The sequence below is a fragment of the Antedon mediterranea genome, chromosome 11 (genome assembly GCF_964355755.1).
Source record: "Antedon mediterranea chromosome 11, ecAntMedi1.1, whole genome shotgun sequence".
Classification (NCBI taxonomy): Eukaryota; Metazoa; Echinodermata; class Crinoidea; order Comatulida; family Antedonidae; genus Antedon; species Antedon mediterranea.
The window spans coordinates 1,042,354-1,063,918 of NC_092680.1; the positions used below are offsets into that span (position 1 = coordinate 1,042,354).

General features: G+C 33.1%; 3 protein-coding genes across 3 annotated transcripts; all 3 read right to left on the minus strand.

The window, feature by feature from the left end:
* Positions 1 to 696: 696 nt before the first annotated feature.
* Positions 697 to 6,386, minus strand: LOC140062822 (UDP-glucose 4-epimerase-like). Its single transcript, XM_072109171.1, has 9 exons — positions 6,334 to 6,386; positions 5,638 to 5,764; positions 5,042 to 5,157; positions 4,543 to 4,656; positions 4,039 to 4,218; positions 3,710 to 3,890; positions 3,304 to 3,467; positions 2,719 to 2,833; positions 697 to 2,376 (listed from the first exon to the last, which is right to left on the minus strand). Exons 2-9 carry the CDS (start codon positions 5,759 to 5,761, stop codon positions 2,324 to 2,326), a joined length of 1,047 nt encoding a protein of 348 aa, XP_071965272.1. The 5' UTR covers positions 5,762 to 5,764; positions 6,334 to 6,386; the 3' UTR covers positions 697 to 2,323.
* A 173-nt stretch (positions 6,387 to 6,559) lies between these two features.
* On the minus strand, positions 6,560 to 11,663 carry LOC140062825 (ras-related protein Rab-13-like). The gene is made up of 6 exons (XM_072109177.1): positions 11,455 to 11,663; positions 9,568 to 9,844; positions 8,860 to 9,059; positions 8,392 to 8,478; positions 7,886 to 8,002; positions 6,560 to 7,694 (listed from the first exon to the last, which is right to left on the minus strand). Exons 2-6 carry the CDS (start codon positions 9,719 to 9,721, stop codon positions 7,590 to 7,592), a joined length of 663 nt encoding a protein of 220 aa, XP_071965278.1. The 5' UTR covers positions 9,722 to 9,844; positions 11,455 to 11,663; the 3' UTR covers positions 6,560 to 7,589.
* Positions 11,664 to 11,994: 331 nt separating this feature from the next.
* On the minus strand, positions 11,995 to 21,399 carry LOC140062815 (microcephalin-like). The gene is made up of 14 exons (XM_072109157.1): positions 21,336 to 21,399; positions 20,969 to 21,054; positions 20,016 to 20,134; positions 18,678 to 18,765; positions 18,318 to 18,417; positions 17,883 to 17,932; positions 17,536 to 17,632; positions 16,217 to 17,107; positions 15,755 to 15,975; positions 15,592 to 15,629; positions 15,104 to 15,266; positions 14,758 to 14,835; positions 14,347 to 14,578; positions 11,995 to 13,748 (listed from the first exon to the last, which is right to left on the minus strand). The coding sequence occupies exons 1-14, from the start codon at positions 21,397 to 21,399 to the stop codon at positions 13,690 to 13,692; spliced, it is 2,286 nt and encodes a 761-aa protein (XP_071965258.1). The 3' UTR covers positions 11,995 to 13,689.
* Positions 21,400 to 21,565: the final 166 nt, after the last annotated feature.

A 21,565-nucleotide genomic window follows, 5' to 3' on the forward strand; every position in this document is an offset into this window, starting at 1 on the left:
TCGTAACCAGTTTTATCGAAAAATAAAAAGGTCGAAAATTTGCACTTTTTTGGAAAAATCCCTGTACTATAGTACAGGGAAATTTTCGAAAAATGGTCGATTTTCGACCCTTTTATTTTTTGACATAAATGGTTACTATTGCATAATAAACATGCGCAGAAAATGATATCTGAATATACCACAAGGTGTATCATTCCCTAAATAGCCCAAAAAGCTAAAAAAAAGTGATTTTTGAAAAATGTGTCAGTTGAGTCGTTCTTTCATGACAGGGCAGAATAGTACAGGGAGTTTTTCGAAAAATGTTCACTTTTTTAAATTCAATAATTATGCGATAATATTGCCATATATTGTGTTATCATCTTATATTGCCATAGTAACTAGTTATGGCCAAAAATAAAAGGTTCAAAATTTGGCAATTTTTCAAAAATTTCCCTGTACTATAGTACAGGTTTTTTTTTGGAAAAATGGGCAAAATTTTCACTTTTTAAATTGAATAATTATGCGATAATATTGCCATATATGCACATATATTGTGTTATAATTATCTTATAGTCATAGTAACTAGTTATGTCAAAAAATAAAAGGGTCGAAATTTGTGCATTTTTCGAAAATTTATGTCAAAATGCTAGAGGTATACATTTTCTACAAGAAAAAAACAATTCTATAATAATACAGATATTTGTATTTATTAGGGAGGTTTCGCAACGCTACGAATACAATAACGAAAACGGATACGTCATACATTTATTAAACTTTTGAGCTGATCCCCATTTCATATTCGTAAAGCGTATTTGTGTTGACGAATATCACATATCATATTCGTAACTACACAACGAGTATAGTTTTTTATTATTTTCCACATTTTGCATTTGAATCAGAAATGATTCATGATTATAATATAATTATAGATTTATTGAAAGTAATTTACTAAAGTCGATTTTGATAAATAGCAGTTTTTAAAGTGCTCACTCGCTTTGATGTTACGCAGGCCTAGGCAGCCAAGCAACACGTACCTGCTGAATTTACCGCAGTCACATTTTTTTTGTTTAGATCGACGGCGCCCTCGATTTTTGCAGGCTTACGAAAACGAATACATGTGCGTGACGTATTCGTTTTCGTTATCGTATTCGTAGCGTTGCGAAACAGAAAATCAATGAATTATTAAATTAGAATATTGGACAAATAATAGCACAACTTGAGGCCACCTGAGAACATCATTGGTGGAATTTGTTTTGCCAGTGTGTTATTTACAAATGTTCCCCAATATACTTAATATCAATCTTTTTTAAAGTTTATTATTTAAAGATGCATCATTAAGTAGAATTTAATCTATTGTGTTTTGTAATTGTATCGTTTATAAAAATATTCAAGGCTAACTTTCACAAAACTTAATCATGGAGCTATTATACATTATTATGTGCAATGTATTGTAAATGAACATTTCAACAGATGATGTACAGTAGGTTGAAACTACATAAGGCAAAACAAACTTAACTTAATAAACTTTGGGACAGTTTACTCTTGAATGTATTTAAAAGCTCAAAGATACCAGCCATTTGTCTCATTTTGAGACCCTGTCTTCAGGTGAAAAAAGTCTTAAATCTTCTAAAAACATAATATACTGAAGGGAATGTACTGATACAAGGCGTAAGTCTGTATTACTAGACGTCGATTCGACTTCATATCGGTAAAACGATAAATATTGTGGCACACATGGTGTCAATGTATAATACTTCCAACTAACAAATATCAAAAAGAAGAATGGTGAACTAACAACATAAAAAGACAATAGCTAGATACATAAAGAAAGTCTACCAAAAGACATACATATTATATAATTATTTATAAAAATTAACAATAATTTTGTTGAAATCACTTATATAATTCAGCCTGTCTTCTCTATTATATTAGAATATATTATACTTAAGTGATTTGATTAGATTATTGCACAAAGGTAATCAATGAAACAGATTTCTTCATTATGAATTGTAGTAATTCTCAGTAATACTGAAATGTATTTAACCATCACCAAAAAAAAAAAACTGTATGGTCAACTCTCCCATTCCTGGACCTCTTTAGACTGGCCTATACGTGAAATGAAAATTTGTTATTCCGAATGTGTTTTTAATGGTAAAAATCATTGTTTTTATTGTTTTGGACGGCAAGAAAAGTCTGGTTTTGGGAGAGTTGACTGTCCTAAACCCTTCAGGAATTTTCAGATGGGTACTAACGATTATTTAAATTAGAATTTTCATTATGAATTATAAGTTGTCAATATATAAAAACAGAATTACCGCAAGCGTAATACAAGAATGATGTTAGTTTAAGAACTAAAGCCATCTGGATTTTGTGTTTGCCATCGCCACAAGTCTTCACCTACGTAAAGAAGAAAACGAATGTAAATTAAAATTTATGTGGTTTTTTTTATTTTTTTATTATTTGTCTGTAAATCATACAGAATTATTATTCATGGATCTGTCTCTAATTCCCTTATTTCTGCTGCACCTATCTTTTTGCGTATGTACAAATGAAGTACAGTGACGTAACAGCTATGAGCGCTCACTGGCTAATCCAGGGGCATCGGAGTTTTGGGGCCCCTGAGGAAACAACAGGCTTTAAAATGCATTAAAAAAGGCTGAAAACAAACTAAGGCTACTTAGGGTTTCTGAACCAGGGGCCTCCCCAGGTCTCTGTGTTATGCCACTGACAAGTACATACACATTTCATCAAGTCCTCTTGTTGCTTTCCAGTTCAACTCTTTTTCTGCCAATGATGAATCAGCATGTATAGATCCTAGGTCACCAGCTCGTCTGTCAACAATTTTATATGGTATCTGAAATAAAACAAATGATACATCATCATATGAAGGAATATAAAGAGTTTTTGTGATAGGGGGTATTTTGTGGGTGGGGAGATAGTTTGAAGACGGAATATTGTGTATCTTCACTACGAAGAAAACAATCAAATATTATGATTAATCATCTACCTAATTGTTACAAAAGTTTTCACCAAAAATTCTTTTTTTGGTGAAAAAAGAAAAAAAATATATTCCACCAAATGCCACTGTATAATCTTTTTAGTTAAAAAAGCATAAAATTATCCAGAAAATGAAATATAATAATAATCTCTTTCATACTTAACAATAAATTATTTTAGGGATCTTATTTAATAAATACATTTTATTAGGTCAAAAGACAAATAAAAGTTGTTTCAATGATTGATAAGGTAGTTAAGTGGCAAAGTCACTTTTACAAGCATACTCAAATATTAAAAGGGAAGGCATTTAGAATACAACGTGCTCACTTGTTTTCCTGAGGCTTTTTCCAATGATTTGATCATTTCTATGACTGAATATCCTTTACCAGATCCTAGGTTATAGATCTTTAATCCACAGTCTTCCGTTAACTTCTCGATAGCACACACATGACCTTTAGCCAGGTCAACAATGTGAATGTAATCTCGGACACCTTAAAAGGAACAATTGTAAAGAGATATAAGTTGATACATATTCTGCTATACTGTACAGTATATGTAAATGCTTAGACATTTTTAAAGACATAAATTGATTCAGTGGTCAAATTCACACTTAAGTGAAATATTTCCTTACCACTAAGTATTTCACTTAAGTCAATAAATATAAGAATTTGATAATCCTGGGAAATACTTTTATATTAATGAATTAATGTTAATTATTATAATATTACAGTACCTGTTCCGTCAGGTGTATCATAATCATCGCCAAATACTTTGACCTCAGGTCGTCGTCCAATCGCTACCTGCGCTACAAATGGCATTAGGTTGGCCGGCGGTCCTTTGGGATCTTCCCCGAGCATTCCTGATTTATGAGATCCAACTGGATTAAAATATCTCAGGATGACAACATGGAAATCCTGTCAACGAAACATGAAAACCATAACAAAAAAATGGAATAATGTGACTATAATCGATTCGTATTGGCCATTCACTGTATGGAAATGACCTGAGTTTAAACATATCTAAAAAAGATAAAATAAGGTAAAGTTTCAAAAAATATCTTACTGGATCTGCTTCTCGATAGTCGCAAAGTATCTCTTCAATAAAGAACTTTGTTTTTCCATACGGATTTGTGATTCCTTGTCCAACCTGGTGGTCTTCGGTCAATGGAAGTTTATTTGGTGGTCCATAAACTGTAGCTGAGCTGGAAAAGACCATCTTTTTCACACCTTGTTCTTTCATTACCTTAAAAGAAATGAGAGTATGGTATTTGTTAATAGGTGGCAGTGTAACCTGCCCCACACCTCCCCCTTTTAAGGTAATCATACTGTTTATTGACTGCCTCATAAAGACAACTTAAACCAACTAAGTTTTATTATCCTATGAAATATTTGAATATTAATTAAAATTTACAGAATAAAAACAAAGTGATGTGTATTTTAGTGCGTTTTAATAATGCTTTATATACTGAAAGGTAGATTGTATGAGGAATTTAGGCAATTTGGCACCACTTAAATCAGCTTTGCACGTATCTGTTTATAAGATAAGAAGACAATACACAATACTAACCTCCAATAAATTAATAGCACCTCCTACATTTACTTTGTAGTACCGTAGTGGTTGTTCTGTCGATTCTCCGACCGCTTTTAACGATGCTAGATGTATTACTGAGGTAATTTTATGCTAAAAGATACAAACAATAACAATAAACTTTTGTACTGCATTTACAATTTGAGTAAATGTTCATTTTGGGACGATGAACATACATTTAGTTATTTTTTATTTTAAACTAACAGTATGGGTCATCAATTTTAGTTTGAGAATAAAATATTCAACAACAACATTTATTTAGAAAAAGTTAAAGAAATAAAAGCAGTATACATTAATTAATACCTTAAATGGTAACATTAAATAAGACATTAAGGTATACATTTAAATAATTTCATTCAAAATATATTTAAATTGAAAAATAATACAAAGATAAGATTTATAAATATCTTCAACAGCTCGACTACTGCATGTGGTAGAGGCATTGTCTGTATCTTCACCAAGAATCAAAAACACTTACCTTTTTAAAAACTTCTGTTAACGAGGCTTTATTAAGTATATCAACTTCATAGCATGGAATAGGCTTTCCTGTGATTTCTGCAACTCTATTTATACTGACCGGAAGTCCATTCTCCGCTGTTAAAAATACAATTATACATGTGACTTGTAAATGAAAGTTCATTTTTCAGGGTTTTACTAAATATCATGCGTGGAAGTGGAAATAATGTTTTTTAACTCTAGCAGAAAATTATTTGTCTCATTTTATTAATCTTCTTGATGTCTCCAACATTTTATTTTAGGAAAGTTTATTAATTATGAAAACAGAAATGTCTACCTTTGAATATGAAAGTAAAAATATTGAAAACAATGAAAAATACATCATGTGACCAGGATTCAATATTTCAAATTAATTAAGTCATCATGAACGTCCATAATACATATATATTTAATACACAATTGGAAAAAAACAATAATGGACACACAAAATGGCTAATGTGCTTAACTCCTGCTAAAGCTCTGTCTACACTATCAAACTTTATGTGACAAAAAAGGTAATGTGCCCATATATGGAAAAGATATACACAAATATGGTAGTGCTTTAGATTAATTTGTTACCTTTCATAGAATTTACAAAATTGTCAACAACAACAGGATAGTAACCTGCTTCCACCAATTCCAAGATGGTGTGGCTACCAATGTATCCAGCTCCCCCTGTAACAAGTATTGCTTCTGCTGTCATATTCTGTAAAATAGACAGATATGAATCTATCAGGATAGCTTCTGTTTGGAACAAGTAAATGAAAATACTGCTAATATACTAGCTAATGTGGGTGAATTAATAAAAAAATCACATCAAATCTTCTAGAATTTTTCGGGAAGCTACTGTATGCAATGTAAAAACATTTCCGAGAATAGATTTAGTTAGGAAAATAATAAAATATTAATAAAATAATGTTAATTAACCGAGAATTTGTCAAATTCTGACATGTCTGCATAGCAGGTAAGATGGCTATATGCAGGTCAGTGAGTTCATTCAGAGAGCCTAGGTCTAACCAGGATTACCTAGGCTAGGCCTGACCTCTCTAAACTAATAGCTTGCCTAGTACACCCCCAGGCTTGTGAACTTGGGGCCCCTCGGGTCGGCAGGCTAACTACTAACTGCTAGGCCTAGCTTCTTTCTAGCCTGGCCGATTCAATGTGGCATACCAAACTATCTAGGCTTAGCTAAACTAAAACATAGTTTTTCCTACTCATATTACATATCACCCATAGTATGATAACTTAGTTAATTATAATAAATAATCATTTTACCGGTGTTTGTCAAGCACAGTTAATCAGATAGTCCACGTACACACATGTCTTCTCCCACGTAGACAAGTAAACAATATTTGCTGCCCTCTATAATTATCGTTCTAGTTCCCGGTCTCAACGTTCAAGAGCTCATCAACAGATGGGTCTCCTCATCAGTATAGACTTTATTATTTAGTTCCCAGACTTGAGTAATTATTAAAAATATGGAAGAACAGTTATAGGCTTACAATGTTGGTTTTATTTCATAAAACTAATGTCACACTGAGCAAAATCAGTCAGTAAAAGCTACAAAAGCAAAATGCAACCACAGTTTTTCTTGTCAATGTCTGAGAAACATTAGGCCTATATTAACATACAATTATTTATTTAATACAATAATATATTATTCATCTTATTTTACTAATATAGTCAAAATATTACAGGATATGATATCTAGACTACCATACCAAAATCCGTAGGGCGGAGGGAGGGGGAGAGGGTTATGTCATTTAAAAACACAGTGCTCGGAATTGGTTCATTCACGTCACACGTTAACGGGGAAGAAAAGTACACAAGATTACTAGAATATAATCTCATTTTTAAAATGCATGCAATCAATAGTATGAATTTCTCCTTTGTAACACTCAGTGACAGATTCACTGATTATTAGATTGTTAGAAAACACCTTACCAATTTGGCACACAAACGGCCGAAAAGATGTTTAAGGGTTTGTCCACTACAAATAATTGAACTACAATAAAAACAAATATATGGGCATTTTGAAGAGGAGTATAAATACAGACAGGGTTTAAGCAAACGTCTATGGTTTCATATGAACCATTCTGTCATTTCTGCAAACATTTATTATTCAAAAGGCAAGGACGTTGTCAACAGCAATTGATGTGTTCTGATCACAAATCATAGATGAATCCATCAACCTGTTCCATCACGAGCGGCGCATGCGCATACAATCAAATCCTATCCAGCTTCATCATTCATATCACGTGGTTAAAACATTGGGTAATTGCATAATTCTTCTAAAGCTCTGTCTGCACTATCAAACTGGTTTGATTGAAAAAAGTGTGATGTCCCCAAATATGGTATTTATATGCTCAAATATGGTAGTGATATGACATCGTCCATGGGCACATCACATTTGTCACATAAAGTTTGATAGAGTGTTATACAAGGCTTTAGATGCCCCAATTAAATTGTCCAGTTACTACAAAGTTTTATTAGCTGGAAGCGTTTTTATTTTGCGACAATGTTCTTGCTTATCAGCATGGTGAACAACGTGATTTCTGCTGCTTTTCGCTAGATGACAAGTGAGCTGTACTTGATAAGGCACGGTTTAGACGGTTACTGGATTCTTGCATTGTACCCTAAAAAAAAGCAAACCAATACTCTGAAATAACTGAAGGCTTAGTAAAATTATTCAGTCGCTCGTGTAACGGATATAAGCGTTCACTGGCTAAACCACCCATGGGGTTTAGCCAGTGCACAGAGAAAAAAACAGGCATTAAAATAATATGTCGAAAAATAAGTTTGGCAGATAAAACAAGTTCGTACTTACAGCACGCGGTCTTGAGTTAGCCGCCATGGCTTGCGCTAGCGTCTCAAATGCATTGTTCACGTTTATATTCGTTTTAGCACTGGTTTCAAAAAACGTCAAATTCCTTTGAATAGCAAACTGAAAATAACCATAAAAAATATTAATAAGCATTTTATAGAATTAAATACGTTTTAATTACTTTTGTGTTCACATTCCCGGCATCTTCCCTCGGCCCTCCCTGTAACCATACGAACATACAGGCTATGTTAGTCCTAACTGCTTCCAATATTACAAGATGGTCACCATCATCTGCCTTGTCTACACTATTAAACTTTATGTAACAACAAAATACGGTAATGTGCCCATATGGACACAATGATGTAATATCACTACCATTTTTGGGCACATCACACTTTTTTGTCAAACTAGTTTGATAGTGTAGACAGAGATTTAGACAGAAATTCAACGCGATGAAATTTGAAACTATCATGTCCATGGTTGTGTTTGTGAACCTATTGTAAGCCTACCTGTGATCCAGTCTCAGTGGCTATTACTCGTGCGTCTGAATCGCATTTATTTCCCACTATTATTAACTCAACGTCTTCGGGTGCATTCTGTAATAATAAACAAATAATATTTAAATTTATATCAAACAAACAGAAATTTTAATTTAAAGAATTATCACAGTTCTTTAAGCTATTGAAATCCTATACAAAATGCAGACCCCTATACATGCAGAAGACCCAACAAAAATCGAAATATCTTAATTTGTCCCTTTTAGAGATGCAAGAGGATGATAGATTTTTAGTAAAAACAGAAATAATCACGGTAAGCTATGCTAAATTAAAAAGACGCAATACATTCAACAAGTTACTTTATAATAGGCCTATCATCAATTCTCGTTTTGATAAGAAAATGATGATGATGATGATAATATTACGACGAAATTGGTTAAAAATGTTTTTTTTTTAATGATGCAATTTAATAATTGATACCCTCTCTATATCTTTCAGCCAATCATTTAATGTTCTGAATGTTTTTTCTTGTGTGACATCATATGTGAGCAGGATACCCACGGCTCCTCGATAATAAGATCGGGTCATTGACCGGAACCTCTCTTGACCAGAGGTATCCCACAGCTGCAGCTTCATCGTACGTCCATCAACTTCAATCGTTTTAACTCTAAAATCCAAACCTAACGTAAATAAAGCATTAACTATATAATAAGTACACTGTTCTGATAATACGCACATGCGCCATACGCACAATTAACAGGTAATGCTTTACTCAGCACATTCTGATGGTAACAGGTCTTCCCGGATAAGGACGTTGTAAAACTGTAGGTCTAGTGTACACATCTGGCTCGTTTTCAGAATAGCTGAAGAACACGGAAGAGTAGGGGGAATTACCCCAGCGTAGGAGGCCTACTGAGTGAGTTTAGTTTCCACTAGGACGCAACGCAGGGACGTAAATGCAACGTAAGTAACTTGGCCAATCACAAGTGGTGAGTTATCCGAACTGTCGCTTGTCATTGGTCAATTCGGTTGTGCTTAGGCCTACGTCCCTGCGTTGTGTCCTAGTGGGAACCAAGCTTTAATATGACTCCCTTGTTAGAGGCTCCGCATTAAGGCTACCGTGGAACTATGGAGAACCTAATCGCAATTTGCCTCAATTGAAGATAAAAATATGATTATCATATATACCTAACGTAGCTTTCGTCTGCATCTCTGATGATGTACCCTCAGAATATCTCCGCAATAGGCATGTCTTTCCAACGTTTGTTTCGCCTACAATCAAAACTTTATAAAGTGACTGTGACGATTTTCTTAGATCATCATCATCGAAACCATTCATCATTTCTCCTATAGTACTATGTTATGATCCGAGATAGTGTCTCTTGCTGCTCAAAATGTTCACTTCAACATGACAATGTCGCATCTATTTTGATCTAAGATATTTTGTGTGTAACAACCACTTTTTCTGTGGATAAAGACAGATAGATATTTAAAACAAAGTATACAAATTATCTTTTAATAATCCTTTACTACATTTAGGCTACGTAAGTAGCCTACACCTCTTGTTTTAGTCCAGCCACTCAGTAAAATATGACTATTTGTAACATAGCAACGATTGGGTTGAATTCGTTCATTTTAAATAATTTGAACAAAATGTTAGATAAGCAAAAGACTATTGAAGTATTGTCAGGTGTTAAGGCTGCTGGCTGCTACACCTGTGTTTTTTCATCATCACGACTCAATCTCTTTACATGCAGCATAGTAGACCTTATGCATTAATCTATGAATTATGTAACTCATTACAACCGACGTATATGATATTTACTCCAATGCTGCCCAGATTTATATTACCGGTTCTTAGGCCTAGCTGGTGGATTTAAATCAAAGAAACAATCTTACCTTAATAATTAATGGGGTTTCGTAAAACGGTTTGATTAAAATTGATTTTCATAAAAAAGAATAGCAAATACAGCTATAAGAATTAAATTTTTATCATGCATGCACTTACTACGAGACTTACTACTTTTCCATGTAGGTATTTTGAGGGCCAAAGTTCGTATTTAACTATTGATAATTCTACCAGCCACAGCAAGCAGAGGGTCAATACTCATTTTGATAAAATGTAATATAATTTAACTGCAAGGGAAGACTTAAAACTCGACTTATGGACGTACCAAATGACGAAGGGGGGTTGCCAAATTTTGGGATCCCCTACGAGTGTTTTTTTTTGTCACATCGAAATGATAGGCCTCTTTCCTCAATGTCTCAGCTACTATAATGATCCTTTTATGAAATAGGCCTACAGGATTTACATACACTTTTACTATATTGCAAGTTTCTTTTTTTCCTTCATTTGTGGAAAGTAATGATTTATGTATTGATATAAGCTGGGAGGTGGTTTTGATAGTTGTTTTAGTAGGTTATGTTAATCATTTTGTATTTTGCCATTATATTTTTATTTATATGTAAATTATTTTTTGTTTGCATTTTATATTTAATATTGATATTTTGAAGGATGCACCTTTGTGTTACAAAATGTGACATCGATATAAAGGTGTAAATCCAAATATTATAAAGTAGTATAACATATTTACACATAGGCTGCTGCTATACATTGACGTATTACGGTACATGTGTGGATAATATTCCAAGCACCAGTTTATTCTTGTACTTTAAATTTGCACATGACGTGATTTTTCAATGTAGGCTTCAGGAAATAGGTCTATAATATTCATAACATTGTTAAAAGGGATAGTGAAAGTAAACAAGAGGCTAGTCCGTGATCAAACACAGACATTATAATCCACACGATAATATTAATATGCTTAGGCCTAAACTAATGTTTCTTGTCCCGACTCCAAATGCGCCATAAATCAGAATCTATCGATATCGATCGGGGTGACTGCTTTGTTGACCTGCGTACAGTGTAGGTCTGGTAATGTATAAGTAACCAATGTAAAACCTCTATTCACTGTAAGTGAATAGAGCATATACTCATGTGGTCCTTCGATCGTCAGTATTCATCCAGATCCAGAAGTAAACATTTGGACTGTTTGAAATATTGGTTCTACTTACGTTTTCTGAACAGACGGACCACCTATATCAGTATGCTACCTCATTCCTGCATAATAACCACTATAGTTTAAACCAGTGTAAACACGTACTGGACTAACACTGAATATTCTGGTATTGTAGCTGGTAGTGTTGTTTAATCTATTGAGGGGTTTGTTTATATTCTCATGTGACTCTCCACCAGCAACCTATAATACCTTCCTGTACAATATTCATAATTGTTCCGGTAAGAGTATTAATGAGTTACGGCTTTACTCGGCAGCGGCGGTTTTAGCGCTCGGCGAAGGAATTTTTACTCTTTAAAAATTGTGTAAAAAAATAATCGCTTGAAATGCATCACTCTTTCATAAGAGTGACTATTCATCCTAGAGCTAGATTTGACCAATCACAAGCGATGGATTATTCGAACAGTCGGGTGTGATTGCGTCGCTGGTGGGAACCACGCTTTAAAGAAAACGTTTAGATACGAAACCAGCACTGTAAAACACTCTTAATTCAAGTCGGATGAAGGATCATTATGAACAAAAAGCGGAAAAGCTGGTGGCTCCATAATAATGTGCCAATTATATTTTTCCTTGGAACATTTTTGTGTGTATACCAGGGAAGAGTGAAATTATATAAATTGAAATTTCACTCATCTCTGGTGTATACCAATAAGTTAAAACAATTAAACCTCATAGAATTAACAGCACTTGTTATTCATGACAATTCAATTTATTAATTATACCGACATACACAAAATAATATTGGGGTGTTAGTAGGCCTACATTGCAAATAAATGGCCATAATTAAATAAGCAAATCTATTTGAAAAATATGTTATGAATTAATTATAACAAAATAGCTTAGAAAAAATATAAAAATAAAATACAAAATAATGGTATTGACAAAATGTCTTTAAAATGTTTGAACACAGACGAGGTAGTTAATTTCGTCTGAGATATTTAATTGGTTGACATTATAAGGAGATTTAGAAAAAACACCTCGTCTGTATTCTTTTTTCTAGATGATAAATTTTATTTCAAACAATTAATGGGGTTTGCTATAATATTAAATTAATTAATAAATATAATTAAATTATATTGTATACATCAAATCCCCCTTTTATAAATAATTATACTTTATCAATAAAAACGGATAATTATTATTACCATAGTAGCCTATGTAGATGCCTTTAACACACAGTGTTTTCCAGGAGTGTTTGCTAGGAGTGTCCCCAGTGTTTGCTAGGAGTGTCCCCAGTGTTTCCTAGGTGTGTCCCCAGTGTTTGCTAGGAGTGTCCCCAGTGTTTGCTAGGAGTGTCCCCAGTGTTTGCTAGGAGTGTCCCCAGTGCCCATAGTCATATATTGCATACATTGTACATTAAACACAGGTCATAGAATAGAACAAATTTAAAATACTGTATCTACAGTACATATTGCTAAGCTACTGTCTTAATAATAATTATTAATTTCGTTATAATCGGCACAGTAATTGTTTTATAAAATGAAAGAATTCATTTACTTTATATAATTGGATACTTTCATACAATTTGACTATCATGCTTAAATATTCTGTGCAAGATTTAAATTCATTGATTCTAAATTACATAATATTCTATTAGCTAAAATGTAAATTATATTATATTACAATTAACTACTTATTTTATACAACATACAGAAAGTTATTTCAAAGTCAATTGATAATAATCACATAATTAATAATTGATGGCATAAGCATATTAATAATAACTGTATATGTTAATAATAACTGTATATGTTTGCTAAATACAATACTACAATCCCATATGCATTCTATAATGTATACAGTCAACTCCCCAAAACCTACATTTTCTTCCAAAACTTAAAGATGTATTGTCCCCCAAAAACATGAAGATTAATTAAATTAGACTTTATTATTATTATTTTGTTGTAGTTTTAATAAAGTTAATCAATTCTGTAGAAAAAAAAACGAATGTTTTCATAATAAATGGTTAAATTCAACCAAAAATCTGGTAGCCATTTTTTTGCTTTAAATTACAGTTTTCAGGTAAATCATTTTTTTTCGATTTAATTTTTGGTCAAAGTGGATAACTATTATGTGACATTAAAATGGAATATTCAACCAAAAAAAAATGTAAAAATTATTCAGGGGGACAATACAGCTTTAACAGAAAGCATCATGAAAACCAGTATTTTCACAAATACATACATTTTATGCCAGTCAGTCTAATGGCGCTTGGTTTGGTATTAAAAGTTAATTATAATGATGCCACAGAATAATCATGCAAAGGGCGTGTCTGTAGTTCATTAATACAATCTGAAAAATACAACAATTTGAAATCATTAAGTTTGTTTTATTATAAAAATATTCACATTTATTTATCAATTCATATAATAAACACAAATGTGAAATATATAATGAGGAAATAAACATTGAAAGGAAACATTACTATAGAATATCTTTTATGTAAAAATTTTCTAGAAAAGAAAAAATAACAAAATAGGCCAACAATACAAAACCTGGGGCCTCAGACATATCATGTTATGGTGAATTTATTGTTTTTGGAGTCAGGACATTTTTGATGTCGACTAAATAAATGAAAATACAAACAAAACAGTGTCCTTAACTTTTTGCTTGCAATTTAGCAATAATATTTCAGTATATCACCGGTTGGTTTTGTTCTATGCCTAATGTGTTTATATATAATGAGGAAATAAACACTGAAAGCCGGGAACATAACTATAGCATATCTTTTTATGTTATTCCTTAGAAAAGAAAAACAAAATAGGTCTACAATACAAGACCAAACAAACAAAACAGTGTCCTTCACTTACAGAGTATTTGCTTGTTTTCTGTACATGCATATAATATTGTAGGTGTAATGTGATCATACTAAATTGCAAACACAACTTACCATACACCCACTTTTCATCAACCGTTTTAAGGCTACCTCGTGGTTGTGTTTTGCCGATTCCTAAGCGTGCATTTCGTGCACTGCTGCACACGTGACCTCCGCACCATTCCACAAGTTCTTGGATTCGGTCGGCTGATGCAGTGGTGTCATCACTTATAAACATAGGACTAAACGATGAGAATAGGTCTGCCCTGTATGCTCCTCCACTTGCGCAATGTTCCAGTCTTGAAAGCTGAAACAATCAATATATATATATAGTTAACAAATTAAATTATATTTGTTTTATTGATTTTAATAAATCGGTTTTAAAATCAAGAGCTGACATAAATGTAAATTAGTTTAAAATCCCATGTGTTATTCTATCACTAATAAACAGCTTTTTATGGTTACAAATTTGATGATATAACTGACCTGCGCTGATGGATATAGTTCATGTTGTTCAAATGGTTCTTCTGGTAACCATACACCATCTTCCAGTGACTTTAATACCTGCAAAAAACAAATCAAAATATTGTACATAACAGGATAGTGGTGTTTACACGATACTGGAATTACACAGGTTAACCTAAAACCCAATACACAGGTCAGTAGCCAGCATGCGGCTGACAAGGCAGTCGCCTCGCCTGAAATTTTAAATTTTCACCTACCACCCCAATTCCCCAGCAAAGATCTTCATATTTTATATTAATAATTATATTTAAAGCATATTTGCTTCATCTGTTGTCAACCTCTCGCTTAGGCCTTAGGCAATACATACCCACTCAAGAGACAACAACCAACAGCCTCTAGCAATGGCCGCAAGTACATTTAATGTTCTTCTTTCCCGGCCTAGGATCACATGAGTTGTGGATTCACAGACTGTGTCTACAATCTCAAAATCTCCTAGCTTGCGTATAATTGAAATTACAAGCCCTTGATTACTACAAAGAAAAAAGTAATTAATTAAGTGCATTATCAAACAAAAGTTTATTAACACTTTTTTGTGTTTTTTTAATGTATATTAATGGGATTAGGGCATGTCAGGTGGTTAGGGCATGTCAGGTGATTAGGGCATGTCAGGTGATTAGGGCATGTCAGGTGATTTGGAATGTAATGTTGAAGGCAAATAGAAAAAAAAAGGAATGCAAAAATCATGGATGTACCATAATTAAAGACACTTCATTTTCATCAAGTGATACCTATTAATATCATACAAAAGTAAATAATAATTCTAGCTTTAAAAAAAATAATAAAGACTTTACCTACCTTTGACTTAAACTTGTCATACAAAGTGTTCTCTTTGCCTGTCAATAGAATAATAATAGTACTAAAAGTAATAGTACTAAAATGCCTTAAATTTTTCCAAATATTATGAGGTTCATTTATCATAAAGAGTTTCTAACATCACAAAAGCTTTAATCAACTTTACCTTCTCTTTACTTGACCCTCGTACTTGTATTCGCCCTACGTTTTTTTTGCAATGTCTTTCTTCCGACGAAGAAATTGAGTCTGAAGACGATGATGATCCAGAGGGCAGGCTTGTTGTCTTTTTGGTTTTCCTCTGTTTCATATTTCTTCTTTTAAAGTGAAACTCTTCCACACTGTTTCCTAAACCTTTTGCTGTTACAAACACTGTAGCCTTCTTGGTTTCTGAAAATTAACAAGATCAGTAAGTCTGTATTTGCACAGATTTCTAAATTATAAATGAATTCACAAAGGAAGTTGATGTTTATATGACAAACAAAATTGATGTGCACATATATGGGCATGAAGATGTCATATCACTACCATATTTGGGCATATTACTACCATATTTTGACACATCACACTTTTTTTTTCAAACTAGTTTGATAGTGTAAACAGAGGCTAAAACAATAACATGTTTCCTCACCATCTTTCTTTTTCTTCAAAAGTACACCACCATCTACTTGTTCACAAATACTGTCTGCCGAATCGGAAGCAGAAGACGCGGACGGTTCCATTAACTGTAGCGGGGGTGTTCCAAAATCATTTATTGCCAATAGCCTTCTTTTCTTTCTCGTCTTGTTCATTTCTTTTAATGAACCGCTACTAGAACTATCATCATCGAAAATGTTTGTCAAAATTTTCTTTCCTTGTTTTGTTTTATTTCCAGAACGCTTTCTTTTTTGTGATTTTGGTTCATTCATTTCTTTTTGAATTGTGTGTTTTTTATTTGAATTGATATCATTATGAAAACTAGGATTTTCTGACACAGCCACTCTTTTTAATTTTGATTTTGTAGAAACATTACTTGGAGTTTTATTATGATTCATCTTATTAGAGTTATCCATTTTTTTCATATTGTTTTGAGATGTTGTTTCCGAGTAAAAATCAAATACGGAATCTGCACTATTTTTGCTGAACACTGGTGACAAATTCCTAGATGATTCTGAAGTGTGCCCTTCGTCATTTGTAGGTTCCTCAAAAACGAGACGAGCTACTGGTTCCTTCATCACAGAACACCTTCTTGACGACCTCCTAGTGGCCTTTGTTTGGCTCAGTCCTGAACAAGATGAACTCAAAGTTTTCCTTCGCTGGGAATTCAATTGAGATTTCAGTTTACCAGATTTCTTGTCCTGCTCTTTCAAAATGACTGTAGTACTACTATCAGTACCAGACGTAGTTCTCTGTAATCCTGCAGTTGTCTTTGCTGGTGAGCTCCTTCCGTAGTCACTGACATCGTCAGAGGATGCAGTCGCGCTAAAGAGTCTCTTATGAAGTGGTATAGATCTTTCACCATGTACTGGTGAGTCCGGTATGTCTAGTTAAGTTATAAATAATTAGTTTTAATAAAGGTATATATAATTTGTTTTAAATGAAATGAATAGGCAGAGCCAACAAACTGGATATAAATAAACAACCAGGAATCTAAACTTTATTTTCAACCAAAATTGACATTTTGGACCAGCGCAGGGGTCAAAAGGAGGGTGGGTGGACAATACACCAACCAGGCAAATGTTTGCCATAATGTTGTGAAACTCTTTTATTGTGATTGACTATAGAGTGCCTAGGATGACATTTTTCTACCAATTAAGGTAGGCTGATGTGTAACATATCAAACAGAAAACAAAACAAAGGGTAATTGTTATTCCATCAATTATTACTAAAACATATACAGTATATCTTATATCTTTAAAGGAAGAAACAAATTTCAGGCAAAATGTTTTAATGCAAGGGTTTTTTTCTTACCATCTGTTCCTGATTTCTTTGCCCTATCTAGAGCTTCTAGGGCACATCGCATGCTGTTAGGGGTGTCAGGTGTGGAGAGTTTAGGATGAATTGCCATCTAAATTAGAAAATTATTAATAAATAAAAAGATCTGATCTAGCACTAGGAATACAACTAGGAAGCATGTTGACAACACTATGGAAGGAATGTCAATTTTTAAGACCTGCCTGTCCCATCTTGACCATGTTTTTAATTCGCACTGCAATACATCCTATAGATGGGATTCAATGTAAGTCATTGATTCCATCTGAATGAATATATTATAATATACGATAAAAATTAATACAAATTGTATGGACAACACTTACTGGACTAAATGGACTACCAGCAGCAAACACATAAGGTCTGTGGATAATGTCTTAAAAAAAAGAAGAAAAAAGTTATATCATTTCTGGCATAATAATAATACTATATTATAAATCCAGTGTAGGATGTATCTAACAAATCATTTCAAAAATTGTTTAATGAGATTTTAACTCAATTTTATTTAATAAAATAAAAAGTAATTCTAATTTATTTTTACAAGACAAGTAAATACAGAGATCAGCAAAAAAAACGACATTGTGGTAAAATACACAGCCACTGTGCAATTGGGACTGGACCGTTTTTGGAGTTGTTTACCACCTGTTGGTCCCGATACTTCATTAACAGTGTTAGTGGGAAGTTGAACAAATAAATAAACACAAGTATGGTCATGGAGAGATTAATATTATTTACAAGTACAAATTAGTAATTATTATTACCTGCAGCTTCATCAGCTTTCCTTTTTTTTCTTTTTGCAAATTTTTCAGAACTCTTCTTAATCTGATCTTCTATCAGTTTTGGCTGCATTGATTTTAATCGCTGGAATGAAAGGATAAATTATTTTGGTTATGGAAAGAAATAATATATTTAAAGCTCTGTCTACACTATCAAACTAGTTTGAACAAAAGTGTGATGTGCCCAAATATGGTAGTGGCATGACATCATCCTGTCCACCATCATGAATCCCACAAATTTGTTTTAAGGTCTCTATGAGATAAATTAGTATTTTCAGCAATGGTTATAAATAAATAATTAGTCTTTACCAATGATAATTGAAATTATTAGTAAACCTTTATTACCTTAAGTCGTCCAATAATTGGTGAGCCATCATCTCCTGTTTTGACTTGAAACAAGGATTCCGCAACATGTTGCTGATTTTGTCTGCAACTATTAACAAAAATTAAATTGTTAGTTTAACTCCAAAAACAAGAAAAATATCAAAATAAAGTCAGTGATATAACTAGAAAGTCAAAATTATAATTTAATAAAAAATTTCACAACAAGAGAAAATTATACTTAAAATTATAATTATTATTTATTCAGAAAAAGATACATTTTACAAAATATGATACAAATTAAACAAACACAACCCAAGGAGAAAATATAATATCATAGTCACTAGTTCAAGTTGCCAGGAAAGCACAAAAGCAGCCTAAGCCACTGTCACCAATTAAGTGTGTACCTCACCAGGAAAGCACAAAAGCAGCCTAAGCCACTGTCACCAATTAAGTGTGTACCTCACCAGGAAAGCACAAAAGCAGCCTAAGCCACTGTCACCAATTAAGTGTGTACCTCACCAGGAAAGCACAAAAGCAGCCTAAGCCACTGTCACCAATTAAGTGTGTACCTCACCAGGAAAGCACAAAAGCAGCCTAAGCCACTGTCACCAATTAAGTGTGTACCTCACCAGGAAAGCACAAAAGCAGCCTAAGCCACTGTCACCAATTAAGTGTGTACCTCACCAGGAAAGCACAAAAGCAGCCTAAGCCACTGTCACCAATTAAGTGTGTACCTCACCAGGAAAGCACAAAAGCAGCCTAAGCCACTGTCACCAATTAAGTGTGTACCTCACCAGGAAAGCACAAAAGCAGCCTAAGCCACTGTCACCAATTAAGTGTGTACCTCACCAGGAAAGCACAAAAGCAGCCTAAGCCACTGTCACCAATTAAGTGTGTACCTCACCAGGAAAGCACAAAAGCAGCCTAAGCCACTGTCACCAATTAAGTGTGTACCTCACCAGGAAAGCACAAAAGCAGCCTAAGCCACTGTCACCAATTAAGTGTGTACCTCACCAGGAAAGCACAAAAGCAGCCTAGCCACTGTCACCAATTAAGTGTGTACCTCACAAGGAAAGCACAAAAGCAGCCTAAGCCACTGTCACCAATTAAGTGTGTACCTCACAAGGAAAGCACAAAAGCAGCCTAAGCCACTGTCACCAATTAAGTGTGTACCTCACCAGGAAAGCACAAAAGCAGCCTAAGCCACTGTCACCAATTAAGTGTGTACCTCCAACCAGTCACTACTAAATAAGCAATACAAATAATATAAATTTAACATAGACTTAAAGTTACTATAAATAAAATATTGGTCGCAGTCAATTGTTTTTAGGCGTTATAAAAAGATATAATCAAACGAACCTGTCAACCCACAAAACAGATAAGATGTGTATCCCCCACTTGACAGCTCTCTCATATGTACTAGGCTTACCATCTTTCCATATAACATGCGTCACTTCTTTTGTCAATCTGTTTGAAATCTGAGACATCAAATAATAATAATCATTACACAGTAGAAAACTCTTCACCTATTAAGAGGACACGTTGGCCATCAAATCAAATCAAATCTTTATTCGTTTCATATATACTAAATTGTACATGGAAAAATTGTTTTCCTCGACAGAAAAATATGGTAAAACATTCATAATTAAATCATACATAGAACAAATTTACAATTTAAAAACATTAATTAAAACATCCATCAACAGTAAAACTTTAAAATATATATTGCATGTGCGCTATTATGATCTAACAATCTTTGAGTTAAAAATATGAGTTGAATTTGGTACAAAAGACAGTCGGTTTCTTGACGTATCAGCTTTAGGAGCCCGTAACCGGCCTGACTTGTCCTTAAAAAAATCTCATATGTGATCGATGTTTCTTATCTTCTAAAATTTTACTTAATTTACTTAGGACCTGGTTTTCATAAAGATATTTTAAATCATTAACCGTACAACCAATTATATTTGATGCTATCTTAGCATTGTGTTATAACATATATTGCCCTTTGTTCATGTCTTAGGAATGCATCTCTCTAATAGAGGAGTCTCCTGAATAGCAGTGCCAGTAAGAGAGAGAGATTCAAGTGTTGATCTTAAGAATTAGATGTTTTATAGAAATTGTGCTGAATTATATTGAGACTTGATGACTGGAAAATAATAAAAATTATTGGAAATGAAAAGCAATGCCAAATTATTATTGTAGATGGGATGAGAAGTGAATCTACAACCTCTTTCCATCACCCACATGCCAATGTTTAAAATAAGAAGCTTGGTCTGTGTGTGATTTCAATCTCTAATTTACAAGATACTCACATTAGCACCAAGAAGTTCAAGCTGCTTTGAGACTGCTTTCGATCGATTCTCAAATCCACATCGTACCTCCACATATGCTAACACATCTTAAACAAAACAAAAACAGAAATTAGAGGTATGCACTGGTCATATTTATTCAATTCAATTTTATTTTTATAAGATACATCATTGTGAAATAACATGAGTTTTTTTTATTAATCAAGATTAATCTTAGTAGTTAACCACTTTGACTTATTTAGTATTAACACATAAAAGAACTTATACATGTCAATTGTAAGTTTAAAATTATTTATGTTAAGCAATAAACAAATGAATTAATGAAAAACAAGGTGATGAAAACAAGGGAAAGTAACTAAACAGATTTTACCTTTTAAAACTCTATCATCAACACTTTGAGTATCTGGTAGATAATTTTCTACATCTTCATCCATCACAAAAGAAATAAGTCAAATAATTGTTTTCTAAATTCTAGTGTGGGTATAGGCCTAGAAAAAAATGAAGGTTTAGTAGGTTGATAATAATAATAGTCTACCTTTAGTAAAGTTAAGAGGCAATGAATTTCTAAACTGATCATAATTTATGAGCCTCTTCTCTCAT